Consider the following 17,265-nt stretch of genomic DNA (forward strand, 5'->3'; position numbering starts at 1 on the left):
AATTATTGTAAAGTGTTACCCAAATAATGCATTCTGTGCGTTTATTTGAAACCAACCCCAAGCCCCCCCCCCTCCGATTCGGACCCCCGAATAAATATAAAAGCCCCCCAAGGTCGTGCGTACTGGCGCCGGGCCTGCCTTAGACCCGCCCTGAGTGAGCTATAAGCAGTCCGACCGACTCCAGTGCAGGGGAAGACAAGATGTCTCAGATTAAGCGATTGAGGTGTCTTGTTGTTGGATGTAATAATGAATATAGCAGTCGTCATTTACTCCCGACATCTGAGATGCAGAGGATTAACGTTACTTTCATTTTGAAGGGAATGCGCAGATCCATTATTATGGTGAATGCGAGTAGAGATGTTCCGATACCCTTTTTCCCTTTCCGATTCCTATACCTAGGCTCAGGGTATCGGCCGATACCGAGTACTGATCCGATACCAGGGTGTGTATCTGGTTATACATCTGTATGTACTACTAGCCCTGTAATAATCGATACAATTATTTTATGGTGTAATGTGCTAGTTAGCCAGTTTTGTGGCTGAAGTTTAGTATGCTCCATATATATATATATATATATATATATATATATATATATAATATATTTCCATTTTGCAGCGTTAAGCAAAGCTAGCGCGCATAACTATAGGTCTTGTTTAAGAAAATGGCATCAGACCGGTACATGGGTTCAAGTATTCCCAGATACAGATGCCAGAATTTTTTGTGGTATCGGTGGAATTATCGGTGGCTGACGCGTCAACGTATCTGGAGCGGTCGAATAAGGATCTACATACATCTATGGTCTGCTTGTCACTCTACGGAAGAGAGGGGCGGGGTCAGCAGAGCTCACTAGGATTTAAAGAAACATGGACTAGTTCAGCGTGCTGAAAACAGCTGATTTTGACAGGGTATAGATCAGTGCTTCTCAAAGTCCGGACTCCGGTCCGGATCCGGACCCGGAGGGAATTCAATCCGGACCCGCTTCTATTTCATATTTCAAGAACACTAATTATATTTCCTACTTTGATAAACGCACGTTAAACTTGTAAATCATTTGTTTATTTATTCTTATTTTTTATGTCTTTTTGGAGACGGTCCAAAATTGCAGGCGAGATATTGAAACTTTTCCTTAATAACATTTGTTGTCATCATGACATCCAGTGAGCGTATGACGTTTGACGTAATCGAGCGACATTTCACCGCTAATATTTGTATTTTTTTGTTTTGTTTTGCTATCACTTATATTATGGCAATTTGTCTTATAGCAGTGCCCAGTGTATACATTTATTTGTGGCGGCTTGTCACAATATCAAAACTGACCGCTACAAATAGATTTTCCAAAAGGCTTATACTTCGTTGAATAAAATGCTGCGCGGGTGTTTTTATATGAATGTATCTTTTAAAAGAACCGTCCGTTTTCTTCAGAAAAGCTTTGATGTCAATTTTCATTTGGTCTTTCCTGTAATGGCTGATAAAGTAGCGCTTATTTGATTACAGTCGTTACCGGGGAAACAGCTCCAACAGCGCCTCCTGCTGGCAGAGAATCAACTTGCATTTGCTAGTCTGCGGGAAACACTGGCGTCTGTCAGCAAACATAAACAAAAAAGCATGCTTCAGAACTGTTTTGAGAAGGTGCTTAAGTTTTGAGCCATGTATTATTACTATGAATTAGGCTACTACTACTACTATTACTATCTTGTGCCCTGCAATAACCATTTACGCAAACTCTCTTTTGATATAAAGGAAAAAAAGAGAAAATCGGCCCAAAAAATCAGCATCATATATCGGCCATAGGCTGCCCTGATTTCTAAATATCGGCATTGGCCAGAGAAAAAACATTATAGGTCGACTTCTACTGCTGACACTTAAATTAATTGTTTTGCCACTTTTGCACTTGTTATTAAAGTATTTTGAATGCAAAGGGAACCTTTTTTTTTTAAATTAGTGTTTATTTGTTATATGTTATGTATGTTTATTAAAAACACGTTTTGTAATAACCAATTGTTCCGGACCTTTGACACTGATGAAAATTCAGATTTGGACCTTTGAATGTAGACTTTGAGAACCCCTGGTATAGATGGTATTTTTTACACTACCATTGAGCAATTTTAACCAAAGTTATAGACTTTTCATTAAGACCCTAAAGAATCATATCAACTTGTGGAAAATGAGCATCCGATGACCCCTTTAATAATGTTTTTATAGCATTATGGGAATGTTAAAAAACGTCCTTTTGTTAGGCTATGTCCTCTTTTTTTATAACGTTTCTTTATTTCAGAAAATTAAAATATTATTTCTAAAAACATATTTTGTTCCGAGTTCTTCTGGCTCATCTCTTCTCAGATCTTTTCAAGTCAAAGCTGATCTCAAAAAGTTAGGCTATAAATTAATTAATAATAGAGCAGTAGCCTAGTTAAAGACTTGTCAAACTGGACTAATACGAACAATAAAAAATATGGATGAAGAACAGTAACAGAACAGTAAGGAAGTGTGATAGGTGTGTTATCCATTTGTTGCATTTTATAAAGTTAAAACCAATTTAAAGATACGCACCCTGAAATAAATGACCGTTTTATTGGTCTTGGGCATAATGCGTCTACAATGTCGTGAGGTAAACGCTTGCGCATCCGATAGATGTCGCTGTCGTGCTGTTAAATTAATACGCTTCTTCATTGGCGACTTGAAAGGACAGAGCCTATTAATCTTGCCATCGTTTTAAAGCAGCTTTGCTGTATTTTTTACTCAGACCCTCCTAATGCCATCGATTCTTCAAAAGTCTGATATAGAGACACTGTTTTAGAAATTTCAAAACTGACTGTCGCGATAGTTTGAGAATCTTAAGGCCGTGTAGCTGCAGTGTATCGCCGCAGACAGCCTCCAGCTTCACAAACATGGATCAACACGACTCGACGTTTGGAGTGCAGCTCTTCATTTATGATCTGTCGAGGGGGATGGCTCGACAGATCAGCCCTATAATGCTAGGTGAGTGATGCAGACAGTACATCTTTACCGTTATATTGGTGAGGGCCGCGAAATTTCCAATCCTACCATGAAGAAGGTTTAGCTCATTTATATGACTTCCATCGTGCTGTCGTTGCCTGGCAACCTTCCAATGAGAAATCTTGGCTACTGAATATTAATGACCTGTTTCTAAAAGTTGTTTGGCTGCCTTCCAATGACGACGACTTAGCTCGTGATTATTATTCATGTAAACTGACGTTGCGTCGTTATTATCCAATGGCGAATGGTTTGCTTATGAATATTTAAAAGATGCCGTCACTATACTAGGATTCGTCGTCCGGTTACAGCTAATCTACGAAAACACTTATCAAAAAAATATTTTATTCACATAAACGTGACAGCTATATTCATCGAGACCTGTTCATCTGGTACTCTTGAGTTATCTAGAATTATATATATATATATATATATATATATATATATATATATATATATATATATATATATATATATATATATATATATATAAAATCAAATCAAATAAATTTACATTTAGTCATTTAGCAGACGCTTTTATCCAAAGCGATTTACAAATGTGGACAATAATTAATAAATAAATAAAAAAACAAAAATTGTTTAAGAACATGATGTTCTTGCTGAATGTCACTGATGTCACATGCTGACAATAGCAATTATGGTTCTCAAGGTTCATTAAATTTAACAATGTAACTATCAAACCATAACAGTCCTAATATTATATGTTAATAATATAAACATAATTTATAACTTATGGAACATATGTAAAATCTGTAATATCTAACTGTGATTTCTTAAAATCATTTTCTTTCTTACAGGAAAACAGCTTGATGGGATTTGGTAAGTGAATTACTGTTATTTAATATCTACTTATTATAGATTATGGTTAAAACATTTTATGCATAAGTTAAATATAGAAATTTCTAGTTATATAACGACATGCTTTTCTTGCATGATCATGTCAACACAGGCACACATCTATAGTGGTCTACGGAGAGGAATTCTTCTATGGTGGTGCCGGGATCTCTAGTTGCCCACCGGTAAAATCTCAACCCATTACAACACTTTTAGTAACTCAATATAGGACAAGCACTTCAAAACGTAGCCCAAAAATATACTCAGTGTAGTCCGTAATGTGCCGTTTGTGAGCCCTCGGTTTACATGTTTATTGCAATCCATGTGAAGATTTAAACATCTTAGCACATTGGCCTTGCAACATAATTGAAGTACATTTATTCTAGGGTGGCTACAAGGACGGTATGTAGCACACTATGTATGTGTGTTTACAGGGCGGGACGATGCTTGGACCTCCAGACACAGTGGTGGAGCTGGGAAGCACCGAGGTGACAGAGGAGATCTTTATGGATTATCTGTCCTCACTTGGAGAAACAACATATAGGTGAGTGTGTGTCTTTGACAGTTGTTCATTAATGAAAATAAAAAAATAGGGATTCCTTTCTTCAGGTATAAGGTCTTCATGTAGTTTTTGTACTGTACAGACATGTGCTTTATATGGATTGCTTGAATTTTGTAGGCCCCTGAAATCTCTTGTCTCTATCCCTCTCTGCAGTGGTGACAAGTACAGATTGTTTGAACACAACTGTAACACGTTCACTAATGAGGTGGCCCAGTTTCTCACTGGCAATAAAATTCCCTCCTATATCACAGATCTGCCCTCTGAAGTGCTCTCCACGTGAGTATGCTAAACATAAACCTGCTCACATACATGCTTGCGTATTTCAAAAAGATTTACAGTGTTATTTTTACTTCCACTTGATAGGTAAATATTTAGTAACTGCATCCAGAGAATAAATAAATAGCTTGAGATCTGCACTGCAGATTTTTGTTTCAGAGTTGTGTATTTTTTTATGCATTATGGTAATATAACTTTGACGAGAAAGTGCTTAAATGTACAGAAAATAATGTGGGAAATCTTAAAGAGACACCCTCATGTCGTTCCAAACCTGTGTGACTTGTATTTTGTGAAACAATGAATATTTTATATAATGATTTTATCCATATAAATAAAGGAATATTTCATCCAAAAATGAAATTTTGCAGAAAATGTACTCACCCTCTGGCCATCCAAGATGTAGATGAGTTTGTTTCTTCATGGAACAGATTTGGAGAAAATTAGCATTACATCACTTGGCCAACAATGGATCCTCTGCAGTGAATGGGTGCCGTCAGCACGAGAGTCCAAACAGCTGATAAGCATCACAATAATCCACAAGTAATTCACATGACTCCAGTCAATCAATTAATGTCTTGTGAAGTGAAAAGCTGTGTGTTTGTAAGAAAGAGCCTCAGCATTAAGGCGTTTCAACTATCATTTCTGGCCAAAATACTAGTCCATAATCCAAAATAACGGCAGTGGAAAAAGTCCATCCCCTGTTGCTCAAATCAAAATCCACCAACATATTTGTTTAGAACTGTTTTGGCTTGTAAACAATGCTTGATCTGTGCATATTTCTCTCCTGATTCAGACAAAACGAGAAAGCAAGATTATGGATAAAGGACTATTTTAGGCGGAAGCAATGGTTTGATGTTAAAAACGTCTTGATGTTCCTTCAAAGTCAATAGGGTCCAAAACAACATTGGATCCCGCTGACTTTCATTGTATAGTTTTTCATTGTATAGGCATTTTTAAAAATTATCTTCTTTTATGCGTTCCATAAAGGTTCTGTATCCTATACTTGAATGACAAAATGTTCATTTTTGGATGAAATATCCATTTAATGGTCCTAAAAATAGGCTTAATTTTAGTTATGCAAATTTTTATCTATTGATTTTGTAGTGAGATGTGACCTTGACCATGTTTTTGTGAGATCCTCCCATTTGTGATTTTATAACTGTGATGTTCTCTCATTTTCAACTGTCACATTTCCAATGCTGAAAATGTATGTAAGAAGATCTGTGTGATTTTCACAGTACTTTGTGCTTTCTCTTTCTCTCTCAGGCCATTTGGTCAGGTGTTGCGGCCAATCCTGGACTCAATACATATTGCCCCTCCAGGCGGAAACGTGATCAGCAGCCAAAATAATCATAGCTAGATCAGCTTTGTAATCTCTTTCTCACACACACCTACACACGCAATAATTCACACATACGCTGTTTATACACACATTTGCTCTGTTGCAAATGAAGTTGGCTCATAACACCTCGTTCAAGAGCACTGAACAAAATTTCATCAGTTCTGGTCCATATTCACAGTTGCCCAGATATTCAAAAACAGTTTTGCTTAAAGTGTTTCATGCACAAGGTCCCAGGTCATTCTTTCCAGATCACTGATGGTTCATATTTTTCACTGTCGAGTTCTTGGTTTCCATGGTTTTCATTTTAATATGTATCTTTACTTTGTATCTCTACAGCCCACCACATGCAAAGGTCATTTGTTGTTTGTTGATGACAATCCAACTTTTTTCCCCCTGTTGTTAGTTTTTATTCCTTTCGCATCATTTCATGCTGTTTTTTCCCTAATAACGTGTTGATATGTATTAATATTGGCAAGCCTAAAATGTAAAATACTATCTTTAATTTTATTCTTAACATACATACATTTATTTATTTTTGTGAGTGACTATGTGACAAAGAAGCACATATGCTATTATATGACATGCATTCTGAAGAAATGACTAAATGTGAATGAATGACAATGATACATGTGGCTCAGATTCAGAGAGAAATATATGTATCTGTGCCTTTGTCATGGCAGCTTGGGCACAAGTAACATTTTAATCGTAACAAATACTGTAAAGTACAAATTATTTATACACGTTATGCTTATGGTAGACGTTGTCTCTTCCATTTATTTAACAAGCTGAATGCTTTTATATATGCTTTATGCTAATTTTTATTTTCATGAAAGGAAAGTTTGCTGCTGTTGTCAGTGTTATATGGTTGAATGTGTCTTTGTTATTGGTATTTATTAACATATTACTATTTTAAATTGGTTTATTTATTGAGCACAAGTGATAATGTAATATTCAGAGATGTTTGATGAAAGACTATTCAACAACGTCGTTTGCACCGCGCTCCTCCGTTACTTGATCTTTTTGATTTTGGCCTAGACGTTTGTGTCTTTCCTTATTGGTGATGATTGTTGCATTAAACGGAAAAAGAAGACTGTTCTCGTGAGTGATGAAAGACTAGTGCCACTCTTATTTTGTTTTCATGCTGTTGTCATTGTCAAATAGTTGCTGCAGACCCTAAACTGCACTGATTGTTTTGAGCTTTATATTCATGTTTTAATGAAAGTCATCTCATTAAAGAACCAGCATTGAGTCTACATAAAGATGTGCGTGTATGTGTTCTTATCCTCACTTTTCTGCAATCTAAACATACACAAAGTACATGACACTACATGTAAAAATGTATAAATCCAGTCTTACTTTGAAATTGACAGTTCACAATACCGAAATAAAGCAACTAATACACACAAACACTCACTCTCTCTCTCTCTCACACACACACACACACACACACACACACACACACACACACACTCACTCACTCACTCACTCACTCAATCTAAAAATAATAGCATGAAACCACTGATCTAGATCAGTGCATGAATCCCATAATACAACATATGAATTATATTCAGTATTACCAGGAAAAACTGATAATCCTTGTGTGAAGTATACATCTGAGAACACGTGATAAGGGAGACATTTTAAAAAAGTGTGCTACCCTAGAAAAACACCAGATGGAGATATTACACAAGACAATGCTGTTGTCCTTCAACTTCAGTACATTCTTGTGTGAATAAAACAGAGTGAGGCATGATGGGTAGGTAAAACTTTTCCTTATTTGCGGTCATTACTCCAATTTCAGGGATTTTATACCAAATCACTTTACCCGAGTAGTTTCACGGAGCCTATTTTTGTTGTTTTTAAATTTGACCAAAAATGAATAGCCTGTCATTACTCACCCTCAAGTTGTTCCAAATATGTATGAATATATTTCTTCAGCTAAACACTTCCTGGTCCCCATTGACTTCCATAGTATTTTTTTTTTCTTTTTCTTTTCATTTTTCAATCTATTCCTTTAACCCCACTCATTCACTATCCTCCAAGTCCAGAAACCATTTAATAGTTATAAAATATGCAATTTTGTAAAATAAATGATTAAACTGTATCTATCTCGAAACTTTCACTCACAACAAATTCCATGAGAGAAAACAACTTGTTCTTTCAAAGGGGTCATTTAATGATTTAATGAATAATCTTTTGGCCCTTTGACTTGAAATATTCAGTATGCTATAAAAACATACTTTCAGAATTCCAAACTTCATCCCCAATGCAAAAAAATACCATTAAATGACACTAAGCTGCAAAAGCAAGTTCTGAACTTCTGCAAAAGCCTGATGTCAGACCGATACATTAACGGACACATTAATAATATGTGTGTGTGTGTGTGTGTGTGTGTGTGTGTGTATGTGTGTATATATATATATATATATATATATATATATATATATATATACATATATATATATTGCTGTTATTCTCTGAATCGCTACAGAGGGAAAGAGCTGCGTCCAAATCTTCAGTTCTCATTCAGTTAGATCTATCTGCTGCTTTTAATACTGTTAAACATAAAATCCTTCTGTCCACCCTCTCATCTCTGGGCATCGCTGGAACTACACTTCACCTGGTCGGATGTCAGATGGAGCTTCTCATCTTCCCAGCCACCCCATCAGTACAGCACCAGTTTACCATCCAGCTATGCTCATCAATAATAATCCCATCGGCCAGTAATCTTGGGGTGATCCTTGTTGAAGATAGCTAACCTTTAAAGATCATATTGCAAAAGCAACACGATCATGCAGGTTTGCACTACACAACATTAGAAAGAACAAGCAACATGCTTCTCGTCCAGCTCCTCGTCATTTCTAGGTTGGACTATTGCAGTGCTCTTCTGACTAGACTTCCAACATGTATAACAAAACCTGCAAATGATTCAGAATGCAGCAGCACATCTTGTTTTCGATGAGCCCGAGCCCATATAACACCATTTCTCATTTCTCTGCACTGGCTTCCAATCGTGGCTCACATTAAGTTCAAGGCTTTGGTGCTTGCCTACAGAACAGCCAATGGCACGTCACCCTCCTACCTCCACTCTCTGCTATGCGTCTTCATCCCGTCCAAAAGCCTGAGGTCGGTAAGTGAAAACGTTTTCAAGGACGTTTTCTTTCACCGTTCCTTGCTGGTGGAATGACCTGCCTAACTCTATCCAAACAGCTGGATCCCTCACAATTTTCAAGAAACAACTGAAAACTCTGTGAGCATCTAACTGCATCCTCCTAAAAAATAAAACAATTCTGTGTGCTTTTACTTTTTCCTATGCTCTCATTATCACTTAATCCCTTCCTGTCCTAGCTATTTTGAACGATGACTGAAACCTTGTATAACTGGCACTTCTGGTGTTTATTGCCATCTTATGACGAATCGCTTGTTGTATTACTCAAATGTAAGTCACTTTGGATAAAAGCATCTGCCAAATGAATAAATGTAAATGTATTTTCCAGAAAATATTTTAAGATTTGCTTTAGATTTCATTAGAGTGGTAATATTAAAAGATAAATATTTAATTGTACAAACAACATATTTAATATTTTGACATTTTCTCAAGAGAATAAATGAGTCTGTATATGGGACAATATTGGGTTCCCTCAAAAAGGAGATCATCACATTTGAGGGTCCTTTTTCCTTTTTTTGAGGGTCCCTTGAAAAGATCACAAAACAAGCTTGTTCTTCAAATGACATCTTTATTATTCTAGTCTTAAGGACAAAGTCCATTTGTTTCTTTTGCGATTAGATTCATCACTACAGAAGGGGCGCCTGTGTTCCCCCCTGAAGTCAACCCCGTTACACTCATTCACTGACTCATTCTCTCGTTGGCTCTCTCCAGATAACACTGTCACTGCGGGAGGTGTGACCTCTGCGGAGACGTCGCCAATCCTCTGTGTGTGCATGTTTTTGTGTTATGACTGTGACAGACCCTCAATCTGACAACCCAAAGTCTTGGTGCACACGTAAACATGACCCAGAAAGGTTCTGAGGGAACATCTCAGAATAGAAATAAGCAGTTTAAACCCAAACTTAATCCCCACAGAGAGACTTACGATGGATTCACTTGGTACTCACTTGGTACTGTTCTGTTAAATGCTTTGTCATTTTAGGTGAAATGTCGATGCTGAAGTATTATAATAGAGGAAACACTTCCAGCAAACATCATATAACACCCATGTCATGAACATCACCTCTTGAAGCACTGACAAAATTGTATAGAAACAATGTTCAATCAGGAATAGCTATTCAATTTCACAAACAATTACAAAAGAAACTGCAAGAAACACTGAATCATATGTTAAATTTTGAAGTAGAAAAACTGAAATAGTATTTTCTTTTTAAACATCCTCCAATAATTGTTTTATTTACAACATTTAAAAGTAATTTTTACAGTGAGGGACAGTTAACCCAAACATGTCCTCTCATTGTTTACTCTTCGATATGGTTACGCTCCCATTCCCCAGTCTAGGGTTGGGAGTGGGAGTAACAGGTTAACAAAAATTTATAAAAGAAGATGAATAAAACCAGGAGGAATCACCCCAGTCCTCTGGCCCAGAAATGCAACAACCATTTAATTTTCAATTCAATTCAAGTTTATTTGTATAGTGCTTTTTACGATACAAATCGTTGCAAAGCAGCTCTACAGGAATTTAAGTTTCCACAATATATTTATATATTGCAGAACCTTAATATGTTTGACTTATGGCAAAATTAGGTAATTCTGTATATTGTCTGAGCTTTGGCATCCTCCGAAGTCCTCTGAGGGGTTGCATTATCTTTTCTCAGGTGTGTTCGGTCATCTCAGATCATTTAAGGGTTGGATCCAGTCTGAAGCTTCTGTCATTCCTAGTTACCACGGGATGTTAATCAGAAACAGAGAAACAAATAGAGACCTAATTAGCGTAGCTGCTGTTCCATCTAAGCAAAAATGATTTGTTCAACCCAAGCTAAAGAATAATAATAATGTACATTTGATCAGATATAACTGCAGTACAAGATTATAAGATGCATTATGTGTATGCTTGGCTAAAGAGATGTGTCTTTAATCTAGATTTAAACAGAGAGAGTGTGTCTGAAACCCGAATGTTATCAGGAAGGCTATTCCAGAGTTTGGGAGCCAAATGTGAAAAAGCTCTACCTCCTTTAGTGGACTTCGCTATCCTAGGTACTACCAAAAGTCCAGAGTTTTGCGACCTTACAGAGCGGGTTGGATTGTAGCATGGTAGAAGACAAGTTAGGTACGCAGGTGCTAAACCATTTAGGGCCTTATAGGCAAGTAATAATATTTTGTAAATGATACGGAACTGAATAGGTAGCCAGTGCAGAGACTGTAAAATTGGGGTAATATGATCATATTTTCTTGACCTGGTAAGAACTCTAGCCGCTGCATTTTGGATTATCTGTAGCTTGTTTATTGAAGATGCAGGACAACCAGCTAGCAGTGCATTTAACTTGATAAACTTAATTTATTTAGAAAAGCAAGAATCATGCAAGCATTAGATGTCTTCAGGAGAGGGCCTGGCCAAAACAACAAACAAATCGGCAGTTAACTAACAGCAGGAATACTAACCTATCCAGGTAAAAGAAAATAAATCAACAACAAAAACTTTCCTCAACTCCCTTACTAACCAAAAACAGGAATAAACAGGAGTACAAAATAAATCGTTGTTAATTAATGTGCTATTTTCTTTGCAATTATTTGTGACATTTACTAGCAATTTCTGAGTGCTATTTTAAACTAGTAACTTTGAAACCTACAAATGAGATTTGATAGCTGCACAGTAAAAATGCTTTATTAACGTTTTATTGGATTATAATAAATTCTACAAAAAATACTATTTCAGTCTTTCTACTCCAAAATGTAATGTTTTAGCGCAATGTGTTGCTTTTTCTTTGTAAATATTTGTGAAATTTACTAGTTATTTCTGAGGGAAAATGGTAAGCATAAAAATAAAACCATTACATGACTCTGAAGACTTGGAATATAATGCAAAAGGCATAAGAACACTTTTAAGGGTTTTTTTTTTGTCAGTTTGACAACCAGCTGTATGGGAATGAGCAGCATTCACATTGATTAAAACATCTCATTTTGTGTGCGATAGCAGAAAGATCCTAATCATAGAGGTTTGTAATGACATGAGGGTGAACAAATGTTCCTTTAATTTGAGACGATTATGATGTCACAGACCCAGTTTTAGCTACCGCTCAGCCGTTCCCAGAGACTCATTTGGTGTTTCATCATAACGTCCAGACATGATGTCTCACGCTCGCTCTGACTGTCTTTGTATGTGTGGCCCCATCTTAAGTGGGTCGACTTGCAGACAGAAGCAGAACTAAGCTTCCTGTTCTTCTCCAAGAGTTTAATTCCAGCTTTATCTGGAGATCTAATGTCTGACTGTCACTTATGGTATTTCTGAGAACGGTATATCTACCACTGTCATAAATGAACTGAAACGAGAGCGAGAGTCTCATGCTTGAGTGCATGTACTCGTGTCTCTTCCACTTTGGCTTCTAATATCTCTCCATCCATTTCTCTCATCTCCTGTCCCTCACGCCAATCTCTCATGACTCGTCAGATTCTGGAGCTCACAGACATACACTTTCACACCATAACAAGCATCTTTTCCAATATATTGTTTCATTTTCCCTTCCAGCCTCTCTATTTCTTTTTTCATTTTCTTTCCAGTTCTTAGGTAACAAAGCATACTTTAGTTTTTTGTAGTTGTAAAATAAAAAACTAAAGAGATTTGAATCAGATACACCAGATACAAATTTGCCACTAATCTGAACAAAGCTGAGATATTCTACAAGCATTAGTTTTCAGAATTCACTGAGAATGACCATGACTGTCTTGACTTTAAAAACAGCGGATTAACTGTTTTATCTACAGTAAAATGCACTTTCTTCACTAAAAAAAATTAAAATCATTTTAAGCTAAGTTGATCGTAGAGACCATTGGTGGCAAAGGTCTACTTCCAGTCGTGGTCAGAATTATTGGCACCCTTGGTAAATATGATCAAAGAAGGATGTGAAAATTAATCTGCATTGTTCATCCTTTTGATCTTTTATTTAAAAAAATCACACAAATCTAACCTTTCATTGGAGAAAAAGAATTAAATTTCATTATGAAATAAATGTTTTTCTCTAATACACATTGTCCACAATTAACGGCACCCTTTTATTCAATACTTTTTGAAACCTCCATTTGCCAGTTTAAAAGCTCTAAATTTTCTCCTATAATGCCTGATGATGTTAGAGAACACCTGACAAGAGATCAGAGACCATTCCTTCATCCAGAATCACTCCAGACCCTTTAGATTCCCAGCTCCATGTTGGTGCTTCTTCTCTTCAGTTCACCCCACTCATTTTCTACAGGGTTCATTCAGTTCAGAGGACTGGAATGGCCATAGCAGAAGCTTGGTTTTGTGCCCAGTGACCCATTTTTGTGTTGTTTTTGAGGTTTGTGTTTGGATTATTGTCCGGTTGGAAGATCAAAACAATAAACAATGGATAAGATTTCCTATTATAAGATTTCTAACAGAGTCAGTCACTTGTTGATTTTTTTATCTGTTGGTACATGTGTCTAAACAAGATGTCCAGGACCTCCAGCAGAAATATAGGTCCACAACTTTAAAAATACAGCAGTATATTTCATTGTACACATGGGGTACTTTTTTAATTTTATCCCTGTGCACCAAACCCATCTTGAGTGTTTGCTGCTAAAAGCTCAAGCTCATTTTTTTTGTTTCATCTGACCATAGAAGCCAGTGCCATTTGAAGTTCCAATCGTGTCTGATAACTGAATATGCTGGAGATTGTTTTTGGATGAGTGAGGTGAATCTTTCTTGAAACCCTCCCAAACAACATGTGGTGATGTAGACACTTTTTTTAAAGGTTTTCTGACCCAGAAACATAACCTTTCTCTACAATTCTCCAGCTGTAGTCCTTGAAGAGTCTTTGGCCACTCAAATTCTCCTCCTCACCGTGCATTAGGACGATATAGACACACGTCCTCTTCCAGGCAGATTCATTATTGCCCTGATGGTGGAAATGGAAATTTTCACTGCTCTAGCTCTTTTCTTAAAGCCACTTCACTAATTTGTGAAGCTCAATTATCTTTTGCTGCACATCAGAAATATATTCTTTGTTTTTTCTCGTTGTGATGGATGATTAATGGAATTTGGACTTTGTTTTCCCTCCTATTTATATTTCTGTGAAACAGGAAGCTATGGCTGGATAATATCAAGTTTATAATCCCCCTGGAGTGCTCAAAATTGTAAATATGAATGGAATATACTTCAGAGATATTTTAGTCATAAGAATTTCTTGGGGTACCAATAATTGTGCCCAACTTGTATTTGAGAAAAACATTTATTTCATTTTCCCCCCATTTTCAATTGTTTTATATTGTTCAATGTTAGATTTTTCTGATTTTTAAAAAATAAAAGATCAACAGGATTAATAATGCAGGTTTATTTTCAGAGCCTTCTTTGATCATATTTACCAAGTGTGCCAATAATTCTGACCACGACTGTACGTTTACGATGCTTTTGGGAAATGCAGCCCAGCTCTAGCATATATTAGCATGCAAAACATAACTTTTCTTGCTAATGACCTGAATAGTATGTTTGCTTGAATATCTCCACACAACTCTATAACTTTCATGTAGCCACCCAATATCTAAGTTCAAGCTCCATTCTTCTGCTCGATGATAACCACAAAACCTCTGAAACACAAACGTTTTGTCAAGGTTATTTCAAAGTTAGGAACAAACAGTCTTCCAGTAATGTTGATAGAAAGTTTGTTCAGAGTTTTCTGGTCTTTACTAATTTTCTCAAAATGTTAGCATAAAAATGGTATCATTCATGGAATGTTTTCTTTCTGAAACATTTTAGATGGATGTTTAACTAACAGTTTTATTAAATGTTACTACCTGTTTCAGAATATCCTATAATGTTGGAAAAAATTTAAAGTGGAATATTCTTTAAAGGGGTCATGAACTGAGAAATCAAAATTCTCTTGATCTTTTGACTTATAAGAGGTCATTTTATTATAAAAAAATCCTGTAAGTTTCAGAATTCAAAACTTTTGTTGTTAGTCTGAAAACAGCTTATATTGAAGCCATGACTGCCGAAATAACAGCTTGAGAAATGTTCTACTCTATGATGTAATAGTGTGGATAAGCACCGCCTCCAGAGAAGAAGATAAAAGAAGAAGTAAAATAATAATAAAAAAAAGGCAGTTCATAACCCCTTTAATGTAAAGTTTTCATACATTTTATAACTAAACGGAAATGTTAGCAAAATATTTTTAGAACATATTTTTGTTAGCTGCGTACAAATCTACCATTGCCAACAAAAAAATGAATGTAGTCCCAACACAAAAAGATTGCTTTAACTTAAAAAAATTACATTTTAAGCAGAATTTTTTTTTTTAAGTGCTGCAATAAATCAGGCTGTAGATGAAATATAAGCATGCTTTTATTTTCCCTGAAAGTTGAGTTGCATTTGTCCTTCTGTTCACTTCTTTGTCTTTTACAAACTTTTGTGACATTGACCCGAGGGGCACCACTGCAGGGCAGGAGCCATATGGATTTCTCCTGAGATTGGCATGACCCACCTCAGTCAAGGCCAACGATATAAACACACATATGCACATGGAGGACAGAGGTTGCTTACGCATGTGTGACTTTAGTAGAAAGCACTGCGTGTACATTTGCCTGAAACAGCAGGAACACTAAGACTAATGTTACTTTAATGTCCTCATGTATACCAAACATATGCACATGATCAACACTGCATACAAATTACACAATGCATACACATACACGTGTACTTTTTCTAAATATATTTAGGTGTATCAAAGTAACTTGATAGTAGTTTCTTTCCGATTAAGAATAACGCATTAATGCTTTTACCTTTATATAATGAGCAAGACACAGAAGACTAGCCAATATACCAGCCTTTGCATATCAACTGCTATTTCTACAACTTTTATATTCTTTCTACTTCAAAAATTCACATTTGAGTCATGTTACTTAATGTTTCTTTGTAATTAATTGTGAAATTAAAAGTGATTTTTTTTACACCAATGACCCCCCCCCCGCCCAGTGCATTTAACCCTGTTACAATCAAAATATGGTTTGGTGTTGAAAAGCAGAACAAAAAATGGCTTAATAAAAAAGACCTTAAGAATCAGCCTTAAAAAAAAAAAAAACTCAATACATATTTTATTTTGGTCACCCAATAAACAATTCTGTCATCTTTGAGTTTTGATTTTATACATTGTGAAAAGTGTTTTTCCTAAGAGCAGATCAATAGAAATGATTTTCACTATACAGATGCAGCTGTTATATTCAAATGGTTTTAGATGGGATTCAATGGCAAATCTCTCTGTGTGCACTATTGACTTTACTGATAAAGCATCAACTACTGGGTTACGAGAAATATTAGTGTGTCAAAGTAGTTTAGACACACACTCACAATGCCCAATGTGTGCTATTTGTGTGAGTGCTTGTTCAAGAGGGATATGAAGTGAATTATGTTATCCGTGACATATTCCCATTGCATTTGCGAAGGCAAAAGAAATTGTATTATTCCACTGCTGAGTGACCGAAGCTCTCCAGGTACAGTAGATTTTAAACGCTGCTCATAAGTTACCTTCAATATGATGTCTCTGATTCCACGCGACTTTAAACAGTGATTCAGAATATCAGGGCTCATATCACAGTGACATACATTGACAGTGAATATTGACTCATCTAAGCAGTTTTTGCCCGAGGGAAGGACAGACAGTTACTTAGTCCGACACATGGATGCCCATGATGTAACTGGACTGAGAAATGCTGGGCTTGTACATTTTACTAGCACACAGCATCTGGACAACAATACAGAAAAACACCATGAAAGCAAGTGAGAGCATTGTGTAGATGTTTGTGCATTTATCCAATACAGCCTGCACAGTAAATGCTTTGAAATATGTACTACATTGCAGAAAGTATGATTCATAGACCATTGTGACATATGGTAAGCCTATGGCTTCTCTCTAAAGATCAATCCCCCTCCCATCCATTTTTTTCTTCTTCTCATGGTATGTAGAAATAAAAAGGACATAAAGAATGACTGTCATTTATAACAACAACAACAACAAAAAGGTGATTTTAATGACTATAGACTGAGGTAAATAATATTTCATG

At 36.1% G+C, this 17,265-nt stretch overlaps 1 protein-coding gene across 2 annotated transcripts; it reads left to right on the forward strand.

Annotated features, from left to right (window-relative positions):
• Nucleotides 1–2,408: 2,408 nt before the first annotated feature.
• desi1a (desumoylating isopeptidase 1a) lies at nucleotides 2,409–7,285 on the forward strand. Of its 2 annotated transcripts, XR_013782087.1 has the most exons (7): nucleotides 2,409–2,979; nucleotides 3,813–3,834; nucleotides 3,965–4,034; nucleotides 4,284–4,393; nucleotides 4,565–4,687; nucleotides 5,056–5,227; nucleotides 5,954–7,285. XR_013782087.1 is itself a non-coding variant. In XM_079380053.1 (6 exons), exons 1-6 carry the CDS (start codon nucleotides 2,889–2,891, stop codon nucleotides 6,045–6,047), a joined length of 510 nt encoding a protein of 169 aa, XP_079236179.1. In that variant the 5' UTR covers nucleotides 2,659–2,888; the 3' UTR covers nucleotides 6,048–7,285. The 2 variants fall into 2 exon arrangements, 1 of the variants encoding a protein (XP_079236179.1); XM_079380053.1 differs by lacking the exon at nucleotides 5,056–5,227 and having other exon boundaries at nucleotides 2,659–2,979.
• The last annotated feature ends 9,980 nt before the right edge of the window (nucleotides 7,286–17,265 follow it).

This window comes from Barbus barbus, assembly GCF_936440315.1.
Source record: "Barbus barbus genome assembly, chromosome: 3".
Lineage (NCBI taxonomy): Eukaryota > Metazoa > Chordata > Actinopteri > Cypriniformes > Cyprinidae > Barbus > Barbus barbus.

Excerpts from the sequence above, each read along its gene's own strand:
- desi1a (XM_079380053.1), top strand. The coding sequence starts at position 2,889 with ATGGATCAACACGACTCGACGTTTGGAGTGCAGCTCTTCATTTATGAT. Across the intron at positions 4,394-4,564 it reads CTTGGAGAAACAACATATAG|TGGTGACAAGTACAGATTGT; the intron begins GTGAGTGTGTGT and ends CCCTCTCTGCAG. Across the intron at positions 4,688-5,953 it reads CCCTCTGAAGTGCTCTCCAC|GCCATTTGGTCAGGTGTTGC; the intron begins GTGAGTATGCTA and ends TTTCTCTCTCAG.